At 39.0% G+C, this 19,505-nt stretch overlaps 1 protein-coding gene across 2 annotated transcripts in view; it reads right to left on the reverse strand.

Moving 5' to 3' along the window:
• PIK3CG (phosphatidylinositol-4,5-bisphosphate 3-kinase catalytic subunit gamma) overlaps positions 1-19,505 on the reverse strand; it is a 36,681-nt gene that overhangs the window by 2,909 nt on the left and 14,267 nt on the right. The window contains exons 3-10 of one of the 2 annotated variants that reach the window (XM_051613611.1): positions 18,629-18,694; positions 18,299-18,524; positions 14,731-14,834; positions 13,581-13,727; positions 12,252-12,342; positions 7,472-7,602; positions 6,719-6,830; positions 4,699-4,856 (exon numbers count right to left, since the gene is read on the reverse strand). In XM_051613611.1, coding sequence (XP_051469571.1) covers positions 4,699-4,856; positions 6,719-6,830; positions 7,472-7,602; positions 12,252-12,342; positions 13,581-13,727; positions 14,731-14,834; positions 18,299-18,524; positions 18,629-18,694 — 1,035 coding nt within the window. Of the gene's footprint in view, positions 1-4,698; positions 4,857-6,718; positions 6,843-7,471; positions 7,603-12,251; positions 12,343-13,580; positions 13,728-14,730; positions 14,835-18,298; positions 18,525-18,628; positions 18,695-19,505 lie in introns of those variants that run through there. The other variant, XM_051613621.1, reaches the window with a different exon arrangement.

Genomic DNA, 19,505 nt, shown 5'->3' on the forward strand with positions numbered 1-19,505 from the left:
AGTATTTCCAAGGTTGTTGCTATTAAATTCAAAGCTGAAGCAATGCTAAGTTTTACCCAATTAAATATTCATTTTAAACTTTCAAAAAATGTATATGGATTTATCAATCAAAATATTTTGATGTGAAGTTCCACCAGCCCATCAGCTCTCTAGAACACCATTTATTTTTGACAAGATGTATGGGGTTTTTTGTCTTCCTTAGGAACAGGAAGCAGAGCACAAATAATCTTAACATCTCTCACTGTTCACGTCAGCAACACCAGGACATTCAACCAGACAGGTTAGAAAGATACTAAGGAAGGAATTTGATGTGTCTGTAGGGTTTCTTTTTTCCTGTTGCCTGGGCCCTTAAATCTTTCACTCTTTCCAAATAAATTCTGTCCTGAAATAAGATCATACTTATGATGTCTAATGTTAGTTTAGCCCTAGCAAAGCAGAAGATAAATTGCAATGGTCAAAGCACAGTTTACAACAGAAAACACCATCATCTTATCACAGGGATTAGTTTCGCTCCATGACGCCAGGGGAAAAAAAATAAAATAAAAAAAGAAATTCTACTTATGTGTTATCAACTTCAAGCAAGGAAATCTTGTCAGAAGAGTTAGCGTGTGTTTTGTTCCCCTTGAAAAAGATGAAAGCTTTTTATAGTTATATCAAAGAAGGTTTTACATTTCTCTATGGATGATGCATCTCGCTACTGCGGGTGTCTGAGACAGAAAAAACAATTATGCAGTCAAGAACCTGGCATCACTGCATCTCAAAGGCAGCCCTTCCAGAAATTCAAAAGACGTAAAAAATCTGTATCTGCCTGTTAGTTATTTATTCAGAAAGGAATTGAATGGAGTTTTGAATTAACATCCTCCAGGAAAGCTGATTTTTACACTTCCGAGAGGCAGAGAGAACCAAAAATAACACATACATATGTGTCAAGGATGTGTAGATGTTTACCATGGGATTAAGAAGAAAGCTGCTAATTAAGCTGAAGCCATAGCAAAATGAGAGGAGCTGAGGAGAAACAAAAATCCTGTTGCCAAACAGACAAGAATCATTATTTTCAGAGCTTGAAACTGTCCTAAGTATTAGTATCCTAAAGGTCAGGCATTTTTGTAATATAAAGTGTCCAAGTTCTGTTATATAGGCCATCCCTTCCCTGTGCAACATACTACAAGTAAGTATTTTTCAATGATGAATGGTACACCCCTCTGCTTTGTCACTTTTATACTACAATCAAATACATTACATTTTGTACACAAATGGCATAGAAGAATTTGATTAGTACTGAAAATACAGATCTCTGTATTATCAGGTCAGCAGAGTAATGACAAGATAATGAATTAAATAAACTAAATATTAGGAAAAAATACATTAAAGTTTAATGCAAAAACCACCAAAGACCATTTCAGGCAAACTAGTAATGGGTAGGTAGACAAAGCTCAGAAGACTATGAAGATCTTAGATGAGGCACTCTAGGGTTTCTACAAGTAAGAAGTGAAAAAGGTGCAGGTACGTAGGAGTAAGAGAGTTGCAGGGGTTTCAGCCAAAGGCTGGAAAGGCAATGTCACCATGTTTGACACTTACAGCAAGAGAAATCTAGATGGTTCTAAGGCAGCTGAAAAATTTGTAAATGGAACAGAAAAATACTTGTCTTCTCAGATAAAGTCATACTTAAATAGATTCTTGCTATTAGGACAAAAGACCATCAAATGCTGTTTCCTCCTATGCATTTCTGTGATGTAATTAATAACCCCTGGCCTCTGTTTTTCATTAAACCATAGTAAGGAACACAAACAAAAAGGGAAGCAAAATTTAGCCTAAGCACCAATAGGAATGAGCTTTACTGCTAATTCCAGAAAAGTTGCCAGGCCACTGACAGCTTTAAAAGTTCACTAATAACAAACTACACTCTGTTGCAGTGAACTTTAATAAAAATAATTGTTGTAATTAATTTTCTATTTTTTAAAAAAAGTAGAAATTTCAAAATATTAAAAACACCAGTGCCTGTACAAAACAAAGGATTACTCTAAAGTACAACATGTTTTAATGTAGTTGAAGTACAAATTAATGAGAGAGGTTCTTAAAAATTAATGAAGGATAAATGCTGAGACTTTTCCATTAATACATGAATGAGTCAGCAGGCACACTGAATGAATCCCTCAATATTAGGAAACATGATAAAATCAACCAGTTGAAAAGTAAAGCTGTAATTTGGTTTATTTTTGTACTGTGGCCATATAATTAAAACTTACACTTTTTAGAGCAAAATCTGTGATACAGATCTTGCTCTGTGTTACTATTTTACTTGTATGGAAGTATTTTAACTTTTCTGATCTTGGAAACAGAAAAGTCTCTTAATATACTATTGAAATAGCAGCTTATAAACAGTATCTAATGCAGCAGAACTGCACATGATCTTCTTTTTTTGGTTTGTGTTATTGTTGGCTGTGCCTAAATCATCCCACTTAAAATGACCAGGTCATGTATCACGGTCACAGTTCACAAAGGTAAAGCACATTAATCACCTTTCCTCTGGTTAATGACACTAGCAGAAATTACACTGGCACTATCATGGCACTTCTAAACCATCTGCATTAGTGGGATGGCAGCAGTATTTAGAAATTCATAGCAGAGTACAAATATGTACTCAGCCAAACCCAGGACTGTATAATGAAGGCACAGCTCACTGAAGAGACACTAAGGCCAAAATCACCTCCTGTTGCTTATGGTATTTGGGCTGCTGAAGTCAAGGTCAGATATTCTCTAAAAAGCTGAATAATCCACACTTACAATACTACCTCATTGCAGACACAAATGGGTTGCTAGTCTTCCCATTCTCCACCAGCACACTTTCACATTTTCAACTGCTTTCTGCTTCCAGAACAGAGGTCTTCTCTGAAAGAACATGCCCTGGAGTGGTGTTTCAGCCCCACACCTGCAGGTAGCTTACAGCTGTGGCAACAGCATCTTTCCTGTACAGCTCACAGCTTCCTCTGAGAGCATGGGCTCAGCATTTCCCTCCTCTAAAAGCCCACCCTGCTCTTAAATCTTTTGAGCTAAAAGCCCCCTTCAAAACACTTGGGCTGAGGTAAAGACAGTCCTTGGGAAAAACAAAGAAATCACACCAGGTTCTTCAGTTATTTTCAGAAGTCTGGGCTCAAGGATGACAACTGCTTCATTATTTGCTGTACGAATCTTAATTAGGTACTCAGGTTAGAAAACCAGACTCAGGAGAGAGAGACTGGTTTATCCACAGAGAATCCAGAACATCTAAGTTAGGCTTTTATTTGACTCATACGCTGGAGGAGAAATTTTCATTTGATATTATAGGGAATCTGCTTTCTAAATCAGGCACTTATTTAAAGTCCCTTAAGATGAGCACAGGAATAACACCACTGACATCCATTTACTTCTGCTCAGCCATGCACAAAATAAACAGCATTTTGCTTGGCTCCCTCCTTGCCCAGGTCCTACATAAGCTTGAATCCATCAATGTGCCCTTGTCGCCAAGAAGGCCATGGAATCCTGGGTTGCATAAGGAAGAGTGTGCCCATAAGTAAACAGAGGTCATTCTCCCCCTCTACTCTGCCCTGGTGAGGCCACATCTGGAACACTGCATCCAGTTCTGGGCTCCCCAGTCCAAGAGAGACAAGGAACTACTAGAGAGAGTCCAGGGGAGGGCAACAATGACTGGAGGTCTGGAGCACCTCACTTATGAGAAAAGGCTGAGAGAGCTGGGACTCTTTAGCCTGGAGAAGAGAAGGCCCAGGAGAGACCTTATTAATGCCTGTAAGTATCTAAAGGGTGGGTGCAAGGAGGATGGAGCCAGACTATTTTCAGTAGTTCCCAGTGACAGGACCAGGGGCAACAGGGACAAACTAGAACAGAGGGAGTTCTGTTTCAATACAAGGAAAAACTTCTTTACTATGAGGGTGACAGAGCACTGGAACAGGCTGCCCAGGGAGGTTGTGGAGTCCCCTTCTCTGGAGATATTCAAGATCTGCCTGTATACAGACCTGAGTAATGTGCTCTGGGCAATCCTGCTTTAGCAGGGCAGCTGGACTAGAGGATCTCTAGAGGTCCCTTCCAACTCTGACAATTCTGTGATTCTGTGAATAATCACAACTGTTTCAGAGGGGCTCAATTTCAAATAGAAGCTGCAACAGAATAGATTTTTAACACCATTCTTTTTTTGCAGAGCATTAAGTCCACCCACTTCACAAAACCAAAGTCTTACACAGCATAGGGTCACAGCAGATTTCTATTCAGATGCAGCAGTCTGAGCTCCAGAACATGAGGGCAGTGCTGGCAGAGGCAGCTGAGGAATGCCTCACACCTGCCTGTACTACAGAGGAGGCTCTGCTTAGAGCTATGAGACTCCACTAACTGCACAAACACTGAAGCCCTCTACAAAGTATTCTCAACCAAGACAAGAAACAGAGAAAGAACTGCCTATCTGGTCTGCTGCTAACTGAAGCTTTCTGATGTGGCCTTCTGGATGTTTGAATTCTAGTTCCCATAATCCTATAGATAATTTTTGCTCGTAATTGGGCCTAAAATATCCTACAATCGTATTATGATTCAGTAAATTGTATTAACATAATACCCAGGAGCACAGACCCTTGAAAACTAAAGCACTAATGTTCATTTCAGAGGGTAAAAAACATTGCTAAATTGATTTGCAGCTAGATATTCACTCTTTACCTGAAATTTATGGAAATGCAGACTTGTCTTCTTTCCTGAAGTCCCCATGACAAACAGAAAATCTGGAGTCAGCACAAAAGGAACTCTTTCCTTATTAATTCCAAGAAAGCTTTTATAATTTCCAAGAATATGACCAAAATCAATATGGAAAAGGTTACCTTCATAAAGAGAAGAAGTCGTCACAGTTAGGCTTAAATACAATGAACTGCCAAGAACACTTACTTCTATTCATAATCACTCTTTAGTTCAAAAGAAAAGACAATTTATTTTATTTTATTTTATTTTATTTTAAATAGTAATTCTGTCCTCCTGGCAAAGTTACTTTTTTATTTATGTTTCGTAGTTGTTAATTAACCAAGGAAAGCTTGTGCCTCAGAGCCCTAACCATCAGCTCCCTGCACATCACTGCATGGAAAAGGCTTTGTGGATTGTCCCAAATACCTATGGGATTCTGGTGCTATCCAGCTCCTTGGCTAATGGCATTTACTAGAACATTCTTCTTCCTCACAGACTTGCATTACCAATTTCTAAACCACCTTTACTTTGCAGAGTAAGTCTGCACTGTCACCCTTTGGATAACATTAGGATTGTAAGAGAGTAGCAGTTCCCAGGAAAGGGATGAAACACTCTCCTTTTAAGGATTGCTACACCTGTAGGACTGGAGTGTGCTGCTGCTCTTCAGATTATTGTATTACTTTCACTGGCAGACAAGATGTAAGGATAAAGGAGTATGGTTACTTAAAAACATAGATTTATAATAGTGCTACATGTAGATAAAACATCAAATGATGTAAGATGATACTTAACAGTGACCTGCAGGTGGAACATCCTTAGATGTTCCAGCATTTTCAGCCAGTTTCCGAGTCCTCCCAACCCACAGAATGTGACACTCTGCAGATCTCTCAGACTGACATCCTTCTGGCTTCTGATGCTCAAGACAGCTCCCATGAAAGATTTCAAGGCAAACCTGCTGCTGACCACAACAGAATAACCCTTCTTTCTCTATCTCCCTTTCTACTGACCTATCTCTCATTTTCTGCCAGTGGGCACTAACATTGCTTCATATTGTATGTAATGTTGAAATTAAAGCATTTCTTTGCCTTCTTTTCCTCAAGGACTTCTGGTGAACTTTTACTGGAGTCTGCAATTAGCTCATTTCTGCCTTTGGGGTACTACTTCTCTCCAGCCTTCAACTGGTAAAATTTTAACTATAATATGATTAATATTAAATATACAGCCTTCTAAGTAAGCCCAAAAGTATTTTCTCTTAGCATTATATAAAGACTAATTATGAAGCAAGAGGATCATGAAACTGGAATTTGATTTCTTAGACCAAATAAAACTCCTCAATATGTACCACTCGTTCTGGGGTTCTTTCTGTATCTTCCATAGGTAAGTGAAATCAGGGCTGAACCAATGTGCAGCTACAGAAATAATTATTCAAGTTTGTATTACAAAAAACTTGCGGTTCTTTCAGGATGTTTGCAATGATCCCACACACTTCAGTTGCAAAAAGCAATACATTCTATGCACATTTATTTTCTAGGATTTTCTACAAAGGTATATAAAGCAATTATGATCCTTGGAACTGAAAACAGACCAGTAATATCTGAATTCTGACACAGCTAAAGTTCCACTGAACACTGTCAGAATCACATCCACACCTTAAGACAGGTGAAGAACTGTCTGCTTTTTAAAGTTTTTTTGGCTTTTAGATCTTAGATCTAGACACTAAAAAAAAATGAATCAGTTTTACATTCCTCATGACTTAATTTGTAACAAATTAATCCTTAGAAAATAATGGTATTATTAATGATAAATATCTAGAGCCTGTATGAAGGCCAAAAGGGGTGACAATACATTTCCATGTCACAGGAAGACCTGAACTTGTAAGCAATGCTGACAGAACTGGATTGTGTCTCTTAATTTATTGCTACATGCATTATTTATTAAAATGAAAGACAATCTAATGAAGTACAGATAGTCCCCACTTCTACTAAATTCTCAAAAAATAACTCACCTGTTTCTGTAATCATAATGTTGTCATTGTGCCTGTCTCCTATTCCAAGTACAAAGGTTGCCACACAGTATCCAGCACAAGAATAAACAAATCTTTCCACAGCTGCCTGAAACTAAAAATAAATCTTAAGAGATGTTAAAGGCTCCCATGCTAGAAATTAAATTCAGTCATCCTCAAAGTCATATGCCTTTCTATCAACAAGTATCTATCAACAGTTAGACAATCTATTTTAGAAGTTTCTATGATTCTAAAAAATAAAATACACTGGTGCAGAGATTAAGATCACAGGCCTGCATTGCACTTGTTGTATTTGCCGCATTGTGCCCTATCACTTAGCACAAATAAAATAAGCATGTAGTTGTCCACAATTTCTGAGAAAAAAAGCTGGCAGAAAGCTCTAGTAGATCAGCAGATGCACCTAAGCCAAGGAACTGTGAATACCCAACCTGTCTTTAAATCCTGTAATAACACATCGCCTCTCAGTGTTCTTAGATGTCCTTTCTATCTGCTCATCATGTATCACTTCTAAACACCATTGACAAAGAAGTTATTTCTAAAGCATCTTGTTTCACAGGAGCTTGGCTGCCAGCTGGAGGGTAAAGGCTCTTTCACAGACACCAGCAGCTGAGTACAGGGAAGATTAATGGATATTTTAAGCTCAAGTAAGTAACACGAACACAACCCTATGGGCTCTGTGCTCCTAAGTTAGTAGGGTGCTTTTGAAAATCCTACTTAATAATTCAAATAACTCACCTTTTCTTCAATCATGCATCTTTCCTTGAGCCACTGGTTCAGTATTTCATCCTTAAATGCACCGGTGTTGCCAACTGTACTCTGTTGAATTTTGGCAATTGTTGTAGCATCTTTCACAATTTCAATCATTCCTAGAGAAAACAAGAAGTCAGAAGTTATTAAATTTATACCAAAGGATATTAAAATTACGCAAAATTAAATTTAAAACTGTGTTTTTTAAATCAACTGCAGAATTTCATAGATTGTGAGCAGAAACTTCTTTTACAAGCAACAGTGGTTCATGTTCATTCCCAGCTGAAGCCAGCCAATTTCCTAACTAGCCTGGCATTGTAAAGTCCTCCATGAGAATGTCAAACCTTTTAAAACTCGAAGAATCACGAGTGACGACCCTTTGCATAAGTATTTTCTGAAGGACAGAAACTACCTCCTGTTCTGATCCCCTGCAGGAGCCCACATTCCCACAAGCTTCTCTCCAACTTCTCACATTCGAGGCACTAAAGAGAAGCTGCAGCACTGCAGCACCAGGGGACACAAGCGTTGCCAGAGCTGTGGCAGAGGAACAGAGCTGGCATTCCTCCCTCAGTAAATGCTCCTCTACTCTGCCCTGGTGAGGCCACATCTGGAACACTGCGTCCAGTTCTGGGCTCCCCAGTTCAAGAGAGACAAGGAACTACTAGAGAGAGTCCAGTGGATGGCAACAAAGATGACTGGGGGATTGGAGATTCTCCTTTATGAGAAAAGGCTGAGAGAGCTGGGACTCTTTAGCCTGGAGAAGAGAAGGCTGAGGAGAGACCTTATCAGTGCCTATAGGTAACTAAAGGGTGGGGGCAAGGAGGATGGAGCCAGACTCTTTTCAGTAGTTCCCAGTGACAGGATGAGGGGCAACGGGGACAAGCTAGAATAGAGGGAGTTCCATTTCAATATGAGGAAAAACTTCTTTACTATGAGGGTGACAGAGCACTGGAGCAGGCTGCCCAGGGAGGTTGTGGAATCTCCTCTGGACATATTCAAGACTTGTCTGTATGCAGACCTGAGTAATGTGCTCTGAGCAATCCTGCTTTAGCAGGGGAGCTGGACTAGATGATCTCTAGAGGTCCCTTCCAACTCTGAAAATTCCGTGACTTTGTGATTCCGTGAAATCCAACTTAACCTTCAGTATGTGTATGTACAGAAAGGTTCAGCAACAGCAGTACACAGTGAGGTACAGCCATGGGATAGCTGGTGGAAACCTCTGACTGTTGGGGCCCAGAGGTCAGTTCCTAAACTGAAAAGATCTTTGCAAAGGCAAACCAGCACGTCATGGCAACGTAGTGCAGAAATAGGGCTGGTGCTGCTCATACTAACATGGCATGGGATGAAGGGGAAGCTAGAGAGAGAAACAAAACCAGAGGCTGCAGCACAACTCTGCACTGCAGCCAAGACTAGCAAATGCAGTCTGCCCTTGTACTGGGCATGCCTGTATGGGGAAAGGTCAGATTTTAATTGAAATTATTTGGTAACTGGAAAGGTCATATTTTGGTGCTCTGTTTCAAGTTCATCAATGTCTTCTAGGTAAAAGCCTGGTCTCAGCTCCAGCTCAAAGATAAGCAAACAAAAAATAACACTTTCTGGCCAAAGTCATTCAAAGCACTTTCTGATTTGGTTTCAGCTTCTCTCTGAAACAGATTATTTTATGTTTTATTCACAATCCTACCCTTTCTCAATTACTGAAATATGTGCAGATTTCAACAACTGAGTAACAACGCAGCAATTTCTTCCTGCCCCTGCCTTCCACACATGGCTGAATTCACTGCTGAATAGCCCCTAGAGGTGGTTCTTCTGTCTTGACAGTGGCCTGGGTTTGTTTGTAATGAAACTATTGTGGAAATATAACCTCCAAAACCCACGGCCAACACCACTAAATTTAAAAACTCTGCATTTTGGTCTGTGCTTGTGAAGCTGTTGTTTTCCTCCTGGGAGTGAGCTTCAGATCACATTCCAGCTGTTGAAAAGGCTTCCCCTGCTTGTGCTCAGAAATCTCCCTCTACTGGCCAACAGCTCCTTGATTCCAGGGTAGTGGAGCTGTTGCAGGAAGCCTCTTCCTCTCCCCCTTGAATTTAAAACTTCTTCCAGCATAACTATGCTGATTAGCTGTGTGAAAAGTCCCCAGATTTTAAAGCAGCTGCTAATGAAAACCCTTAACTGATCCTTCTCCACTGCACTGCCAAATGAATGGTATAAGACCTATGCAGCTTATCCTGCGCAAGTAACGACTTAAAAGGTATCATGGTAAAAAATAATTATCTGCTGGAATAGTACAGCTCTACTGGAAAATCCTTCTGAAAACAGACATGCCTCTTGGTAGGTATGTTTAGGCATAGAAAAGGCTTCAGAAACTGGGGTCGAGGACCTCAGCTGGACTGTGTTCTATTGGGAGGAAGTGCAGCAGTAAATGCACTGTGCTGTGTTCCTGGAGATCTGTAGTACTAAAGCAGGGTATTAAGTGCCAGCCTGAGCTTCTTAAACTTGGCAGTGATGCAGCATAGTAAGTAGTGATAATTACCTTGCAGAGGTGGGAACATATGGCCATGTCAAAGGCAGAGAGAACAGGGTATGATCTTTTACCAGGGATACATAGAGGTGAAAGTTCCTCCTACAGAGGTCTGCTTGGCAGCAGCAATGGAGAGGACAGATGTTTCCAAAACTGCAAACCGCACTAATTGCAGGTGTCTTCAATGGTCTGAGAAAGCTCTACATAGGAGGGGATGCCAGTCCCAGGTGTAAGACACCTGGCTGTTTCCCTGTGCTCTGTGTAGAGTGGGGTATTGTCCTTGTGTCAATATACAGGAGCTGCCCCAAGTTCCATGGAAATATTAAGGGGGAGAGAAGGAAGTTGGAAGAAGACCACATATGAATATTGTGAAAAAATATTTGCATGCCACTACTCTGGTTGTGTTCCAAACAAGCATAAGCTCTACATCATAGTGTCCCACATCAGGTATTACTAATTTAGGCTGCAGGAATTCTCAGCAAACTGGACAGAAGTCTTTATGTGATTCACCATGCTCCTACTGTGGTGCTGAAAGGAGGCTAAATTCTTACATCTCCTGCCATGAATATAGGAAATCAAACCATTATTTCCTTGCGATAAAAGAATGGGGAGTCAATTAAGAATTCATAAAAGAATAATGAAGTCTGCAACTTGAATATGAGAATGCTAGGATGACTAGCAGAATTCCTGCACCTTCCTCCATTATTTCAATACAGTACATTGTCTTAAGATGATTTTAAACAAAATTAAATTAAATCCTAAACATCTCTCTAAAAATTAGATTTTTTATCATATACTTAAAGGAGAAGGAAAATAAGCGACCTTCCTTATATTTACAGTTAGTTCGTATCTTGATATATAATTTTCCCTTTCCTTTATTATTATAATTCTATTAATACAATTTATTTAATTTTAAAACACTTCTATTAGGAGAAAGGAAACTTTTTTGTGTCACACTACCAAGAACTTTAGTGGTGACTTGAGTTTTCTGCATTGCTGAGATACCTTGAATTCAAAGAAAATTATGATAAAAAATGTATGTGGCAACGGATTTCAGAGATTAAGTACATTACAGATATATATTAAAAGAGTTCTTAATTTTACTGGGACTCAGTTCATTATTCTTTGATCCATAAAGCAAAATATACTGCTGAAAAAGAAAAGAACTAAAAAGCTAGAGATCATGGAAGACACATAGCAGTATTTATATTATAACACACAATAGTATTTACATTATAATTATTTTTTCAATCCATGCAATTACTATCACACTGCCAACAATACCAATGACAGGAATTAACAAACTTGCTAATTTTTACACATGTTCAAGCTTTAAGTAAATGGCAGAGCTGCACTTGCTTATCTCTCTCACTGATGCATTGTTTATACCAGACAAAGCATTTTTTTCAGCACAATAGCTTCATTTGGGCATGGCCAGCTTTTCTACACCAAGGGGCTTTCCAGCAGCCAATCGTTCAAGAATTGCTCAGCAAAATTCACTCAAAATTCTGTGATAGCTGGATAGTAGGAAACTGTGCAACTTGGATATCTTAGGGTACATAGTATATGCAAATCCAACCCCAAAGAGTCAGTTTCCAGCCATCAGGATGTATAAATTATACATTAGTTTGGCATTTCTGGATGTAATTGTACTCCTCCAGATCTCATTAGGTTGCACTACACACCATCATGCAGCTCTCCAGAAGCTTTAGAAGAAACTACTTGATTTCTCCCACCATGAATTCTGGAAAATAGACCATCTGTGCTGCAGGAACTTAAGCCCACTGAGAAATATTGCCTGAACATCCTGTTGAGTAATGCTGTTGCTTCTACGTAGTATATGTTATGAAAATTTAGGTCAAGAAAAAACATAAATGTTTTGCTATTTTAACTCTTTTCTCTGTTTCATTCTTATCAATACATTAGAACTCATACTGAATAAATCACCCACTTCCACCTTTTTTATACCAAATATTGTTATTAAAGAGAAACTTGCAGCAGGACCCAAAGAGTTGCACAGCAATCACAGTCAGCTAAGCTGGTGCCACAGCTGAGATATCCCCCTGAAGGGCAGAAACCATTGATAAGACACACCTGAAGGTTGCTCACAGAAAGTGCAATACGCTGTCATTTGTAATAAACAGCTATATTGTCCTGAAACCACAGTGCATACCAGAATAGTCCTCCGAAAGGCAACTTCTGTAAGTACAGTATTTTGAATTTCTAACCTCAGTAAATGTGATCACATACCTATTTTGTTCCCTGTAGAAATACAACCATATGGTAACAAACAAAGGTCCAAGGATTCTGCTTCCCAAATGGATTCCATAATTCGAAGAATCTAGTAAAAACAAATATATACACTAAATTATTTCAAATTATTTGGACTTTACCTGTTACTCACATGAATAACACTACCCAGACAGTGTCAGAGACAGGGCTAAACTTACTTGTCTATTTTACAGATTAAGAGATAAATACAGAAAGTGTGCAGCCTTTTCAGACTATACATTACAGGGTTTATATTTCCTCATCTGCTCTGTACCCAGGCAATCTCTACTGTTTTCTGAAGTATTAATAAATATATTGTATGATTTCTACATGAGCTGAGATTCAATATATTAGCAAGTATGTCCAATTTTTCCAATAAATACCCCTCAAAGTGCTAACAAACCAGTGTGTGAGAACAATCACTGAAATATGACTAGAGAAACACTACCTACTGATTTCTTTTTCATTTGTAACTTCACCCACTGCATAAACAAATGATAAAAATGCTTCATCAGAAGAACAGGCCATTTTGCACTAAATGAGATTCCTTCTCTAGAATATAAAAATATGAAGTATGTATGGCACACGGCAGTAGAAAACAGGGTAACAGTATGTACTGGTTCCGTCTGGAAGGAAGTTAATTCTCCAGAGCAGCTTGTATGGTGCTGTGGTTTAAGTTGGTGACCAAAGCAAGGCAGGTAAAACACTGATGTTCCAGTTATTGCTGAACAGTTTGCAGGGCGTCAAGGCTGCCTCTGCTTCTCACTCTGCCCTGCTGTGAAGAGATTGAGGGTGCACATGTGCTTGGGAGTCCACACAACCAGGCAGATGACCCAAACCAACCGAAGAAATATTCCATGCTGAGTAATGTCATGCTCAGCAATGAAACAGAAAGGAAGGGGATTAGGTAGGTTAACCACCTTTTGCACAGGAACTGGCTGGGCATCAGTCTACCCATGGGATGTGGTGAGTGCCTGCCTCTGCATCCCTTGCTTTGTTTTCTTTCTCTCTTCTTTGACTTCTTGTTTGCTTATTAAACAATTTTTATCTCAACCCACAAGTTTTCTTACTTTCTGCTTTCCCCATCTCAACAAGGTTAACTCACAACACGGTCACATAAAATCTTTAGTACAAAAAAGAAGATCCAGTAGTCATGTCAGCCCTTCCATACTCAGCTTATAAAAACAAAAGACAACGTCACCTTTCATATGGACAGTAAAGATAAAGATACACTTCTGAAAAGTAAAACAATTTTAAGATATTTAAAAATATTCATATTATTAATTTTATACATTTTACCTATCATACCTGTAAAATAAGCATGTCCTGACGGAGGTCATCTCCATGTTTGAAGATTATGCCCATAGTTTCATTTGATAAAGCTGTTGGATCTGCACACTTAAACTCAAGCCAGAGGGGTTTCTTCTTAGATGCCATTACTTTACATTTTTCTATCTGTGAAAGACACAGCTGTTGCTAGCAGTTGTACTCCAACATCAACAAAACTAACTTTTCTACACAGCAGCTACAGAGTAGTTTGCCAACTTTCAATTATTTATACCACAAGAAACACACTGAAAGTACATGTAAGGAATAGTATTCAATTGTCATGTAAAGCCTCACTGAACCCGCATAACTTTTAACACTGTCCACGATACAGGAGAAAGCACACCTTGACTCAAACTGGATTTAGCTTCCCTTGTTGCACATCAAGTGAATCCAAGGATCTTCACTGTGCTTCTTTACTCAAACCTCACTTTGCATCATAGATGAATGAGCCAGGTCCCTTTCACTACACATCTACTGATTTATTAATCTCGTTTTTACCTCTGACTTGACATAAGTCACTGCAACCTCACTACAAAACTGATGCAGCAACACATAAAATCCCCATCGTTTCTTAATATATTTCTAAAAATATATTAATGTATTTTCTAATAAAAGCCACAAAAGCAATACAGATCTATTAAAAAAATCAGAAATAGCTAAGGTAGGTGTGGAGACATTTTTGTTAGTAAGATGAAGGTCTGCACCTAAACCTTAATGACAAGTATGAATCAGGGTACGACAGAGCCAGTAACTGGAGGAACAGAAACTGAATATCCCAAAGCCCCTGAAGTCAGATCAAATAGTTTTATGCAGACATTTAATGTAAAAAAAGAAAAAAAATGTCAGTAACCTGGTTAAATCCTGGATTAAACTAATGGAAAAATCATAACTGCCAATAAATTATGAGGGTTTTATGGGCTGTTGCATTTTGTGTGTGGTGGCATGTCATTAGATTTAGAAAAATGCTAAAAGCTTTGGGAGCAAAAACCTCCTGAGTCCATGAAATGTCATACTATTCAGAGTGATGTAAGACCTTTATACATATTAGCAAAAATTCTTACTAAGAGACACATACTTGCAAATAGGAGATTTTTTTCAAAAAGGATTTGTAGAAACTCAGAATACTTACCACTAGGGCTCCTGCTCGTAGCCCAGGATCATATGGAACTCTAAAACTCCCTGGAAGTTTGCTGCTCTGCAGTTTTTCAAGCTTTTGTCTCAGCTGTACAATAACTGCAATTACAAGTAAGAAAATACAAGGAAATCAAAAGTTAGAAGGCAAAAAAGTTACAGGTAATTAAATTTGTTAAGCATCAGGATTTAGCTAAAAGCCTCCTCCATTTACCTACTTTGAAATTGCTCTCCTGAAGGATGTCCTGATTTGAGGAATGTAGAAAGACTCTTCAACTTGCACTACTAATGGTCAAGGCTGTTTCAGAGACCTAAAGGTAAAGTCTCTAAGCACCTCACCAGTCACGTGCCCTCTACACAGTGTCAGAAGCACTGCACAGTGCTGTGAGCAGGGACATCGACATCTTCAACTAGATCAGGTTGCTCAGTTTGAGCGACCCCGTCCAACTTGACGTTGAATGTTTCCAGGGATGAGGCATCTATAACCTCTCTTGGCAACCTGTTCCAGTGTTTCACCACCCTCACTGTAAAAAATGTCTTCCTTCTATCTAGTATAAATTAACCCTCTTTTAGTTTAAAACCCTGAGCCTTGTCTTATCACTACAGACCTTGCTAAAAAGTCATCAAAGAACAACAGAATGGTTGGGGCTGGAAGGGACTTTACGGATCATCTAGTCCCAACCCCCTGCATAGGCAGGGACACCTGCCACTACACCTAGTTTCTCCAACCTGGCCCTGAACACTTCCAGGGAGGGGACACCCAAACCTTCCCTGGGCAACCTGTTTCAGTGTCTTACTACCCTCCCAGTATGGAATTTCTTCCTAGTACCTCATCTAAATCTACCCTCTTCCAGTTTGAAACTGTTCCCCCCCTCATCCTATTGCTACATGCCCTTGTAAAAAGCTCCTCCCCAGCTTTCCTTCAGGTACTGGAAGGCTGCTACGAGGTTTCCACAGAGTCTTCTCTTCTCCAGGCTGAAAAACCCCAGCTCTCTCAGCCTGTTTTCATAGGAGAGGTGCTCCAGCTCTCTGATAATTTCGGTGGTCCTTCTCTGGACTCTCTCCAGGAGCTCCATGTCCTTTTTATGTTGGGGGCCCTGGAGCTGGACACAGTATTCCAGGCAAGGTCTCACAAGAGCAGAGGGGGAGAATCACCACCCTCAACCTGCTGGCCACATTTCTTTTGATGCAGCCCAAGATATGGTTGGCTTTCTGGGCTGCGAGCACACATTGCTGGCTCATGTCCAGAAAAGAGAAATTTCAAAAAGCTGCTATCAAATTAAGAAAATGAAGCCAAAAAGAATTACCTGAGAATTCACAGAACATAAATGTTACACCTACCCTGAAGGCTTTTAGAAAAGAACTACCCAACAGAGTAAGGTGACTAATGTAGTATCTCCTCTGGTAAAAATAAGTAAATCTGACAGCAAGATACAGGAGCTTAATAAGTAGACTTTGTAACTAGACACCTTTCAAAAACAACAAATCAAACCAAACCCCTAGGCTACAGTAACTTAGGTCAAGAAACAGCTTTCTAAAATGTAACTATTGATTTCCTAGACAAATCTAGCTTGATTTCAGTAAGTCTGCTCGTTGTACTGTAATGTGATTTGAAAGTTGTATGCAAACCAACTGAAACTAGTACAGATTAGGAATTAGCTGATTTTCAAACAAAAGTGAAGACACTTGTTAAAACAATTTAAAGTTGATCTGGCTTAAGATCAAAGTGCTACACATTTTAAGAGAAGAAACAGCTACATAGACTAATTCTTGGGAGACAAATCATCCAAGACTGGTGATGAAAGCAGATAATCCTATGTAAGCTGTAATACTATGATCTTATGAATATATTTATCATTACTTGCTATGTTCAAATATACACAAAGAGATTACATGAAAAGTGAAAGGAGCAGTTTGACAGCAAGATTGCTACTGGACTAGTAGGAAGGAAGGAAACAGGAAGGAAATTATTCTTTAAAAAAAATATCAAAAAATACTGGAAAAAGAAAAATACATACAAGAATTAGATGAGGCTGCAAGACGGAATTAAATTAAGCAGTCCAAAAGATTCAGACTGAATACATGAACAACTATACACATTAGAAATTATGGGGGAAAAAGAAGCAATAAACTAAAGAAGAAATTTTAGGATGTACTTTTTAAAAAATGTAAGGAGTAGAGGGTACCTGTAGGAAAAATAATATCCTCAATTATCTGAGAGCAAGTTGAATTAGATATAGCATTAGTAGGACACTCCACAGTTTCAGGAAGCTTTATTCAGTGAAAATGTCAATTATATAAGTCATCTTTCAATGTTCTACTGTATGCTACGTACAAGGATCCTTTAACTTCAAAACCTGGTGGGTGTTAATGTGATTGCATTTCTCTTGAAACTTTTCTTCTTTGCCTGCATATCCTTCAAAGATAATGTATTATGGAAACTGCTGTTAGAGACGTACATCTGCAAGGCTGTAAAGTTTCTTTCCAAAACATGGGATTCTGACCCAATACATTTCTATTATAGAGCATTTTAAGATAAATTTCACAAAGTTGTTTAGAAAGCATATTTTATATGGGAGTTCAGTAAGTCCCCTATCTCACACTGCACGGTAATGTAAGTGCTATTACATTACATTTTGAAGAATTAAAATGAAAGTTTCCTTTTGAAACACCACCACAGCCACTTCCACATAACCAGAGTGGAATGTCTTTCTGAACCAAGGACTTTGTGGCCTGGAACATTAACAGGCTGAACCAGCAGGAAGAGCTGGTGTCTCTACAGCTTTTAGAATTTGGATATTGCGATGTAACTTCTCACACCTAGTCTCAACACTAAGCAAATAACAGGAATGATGACAATTAAGGTTTTAAGGAAGTCCTGTGGAAAAAAAAAAAGGCAGGCAAACCCCAGAGGTAAACAGGCATTGCAAAACTCTACTGTGGCTTCTAAAGCAGTGCTTACAGGAACTAGAAGTAACAATACCACATCTGTGTCTCACAGGACTCCTATTCAGCACTATGCAAAGCCCCAAAGATGTGCTCTGTATATTCACTGCTGATCCACCAGCTACTTTCATGGCCTAGCAGAGGCTGTACTGGACTCATCTCCTCCCCGGTCTTCTTGCCAAGAGCCTTTTAGTGACTGCTTAGGGTAAGACTGTGTTTCTTGGCAAGTGCAACTATTTTTCTTTATTTCCAGTTAATATTTGTGTCCTGGGTTGTTTCTTTCTTCAGTGCTGGCATTCAGCTAGGGGTTATGTACAAGAAGATGGCTGTTTCCCACTTGCATGGTGTGAACTTCAAGAAGATAAGCTAAAGCACAGGGATGTAGTGGCTGTCTTTAACACATTCTTCCCCTTGTAGAGTACAATGAGCAAACAAATGCATTATTGGTTCAAATACTATCAACTCACACTGGTATTTTAAAATAAGCAATAACGATGCCTTTTGACAGCAATTTATCAGTGAATTTAAATAGTAAAAAGTACAATTTGCTGCCCAGATTTCCATACACAAAGAGAAAAAACAGTATTATTACAAAGAAAGAAATGCCTCTTAGGAAATACCTTGAGAAGTGACATCGTACTTTTCTGCAGAAACTGATTTTATCTCCATTGTGACTTTATGCAGCAATTCAATTACTTGAACCTGCTTCATGAAATCGTGCAGCATTGCTTTTCCACAGCCCCTAAGATAGGCTTCTAGGATGACCGCAAACCTCTGCTGGTAGTGCATGGACTGGGCAATCTCACTTCTTAAGAACCAAAACAAGAAGTGACCAATTCTTTTGTTCTAGAGGTGAAAAAAAATACTAGAATCAGCATGGATTTCTTGACAAAGGGCTTTAATAATGCCAGTAACTTTAGCATAAGTTGGCTGTATTTTTAAATACTTACTCTCAAACCTCGTTTTAGCAGAAATCTGGCTAATGCACTGTCATGATATGGCTCAAATTTCACAGCCTGAGGAATACAAACATAGAAGACATGTTACTAACACATTTAAGATCCCATTGAACTTATACTTTACAGATGATATCTGTAAAGCATTGCTGCAAGAGGAGAAAACTTATAGCTAAACAGGTTGAGGAAACAAAAGTGAAAAAAACAAAGCCTGGCTTCTCTGTGTTTGATTCAAGAAGAACTTTTTATTTGCAAGAGGTTTTCATCAGGTATTTTGTTACTGTGACTGATAAAGCAATGCAGGGAGTAGCTGACCAGTCAGACTGAACTGAGCTCGGGAAGGGACATGAACAAAGCAACATCATCCTCAGGCTGTTGCAAAAACCAGCAAGATCAGAAAACAGCCTGCAGTCTGACTGACACAGAGAAGGTTTGAAAATATTATTGCCAAATGAAATGATGTATTTTTAATAATTCCTTAATTAAAATTTCAAATAATAAAGCACTGTTTGGCAACATCTGCCACTTTGGGACTGAGACACTGCTTCACTCCTGGGTTCCCTAGCAAGCAGAGGATACAGGAGCAGCTTTTCAGGGTAACTTATCTCAGACACTCAGGCCTTCAGCCCCTAAACGAACCACTAAGTAGAATAAAGGCTCTGATGCACATTCTATATTAATGGAGAACAATTAAGAGGAAGGCTTCACCAGACTTTTTTTTTTAATGGCTCTGTGAGCACAGACGTATGTTTTTCTAACAAACACTCCCCTTCACCCAAGCCCGCAGATATTTCTAAGCTATTGCCAAAAAAGGGTGGAAACAGAAAGTCAACAAGTTTTCTGAAGTATGGGGACTGGATTTTTTTTTTTT

Source organism: Apus apus, chromosome 1 (assembly GCF_020740795.1).
Source record: "Apus apus isolate bApuApu2 chromosome 1, bApuApu2.pri.cur, whole genome shotgun sequence".
In the NCBI taxonomy this organism is placed as follows: domain Eukaryota; kingdom Metazoa; phylum Chordata; class Aves; order Apodiformes; family Apodidae; genus Apus; species Apus apus.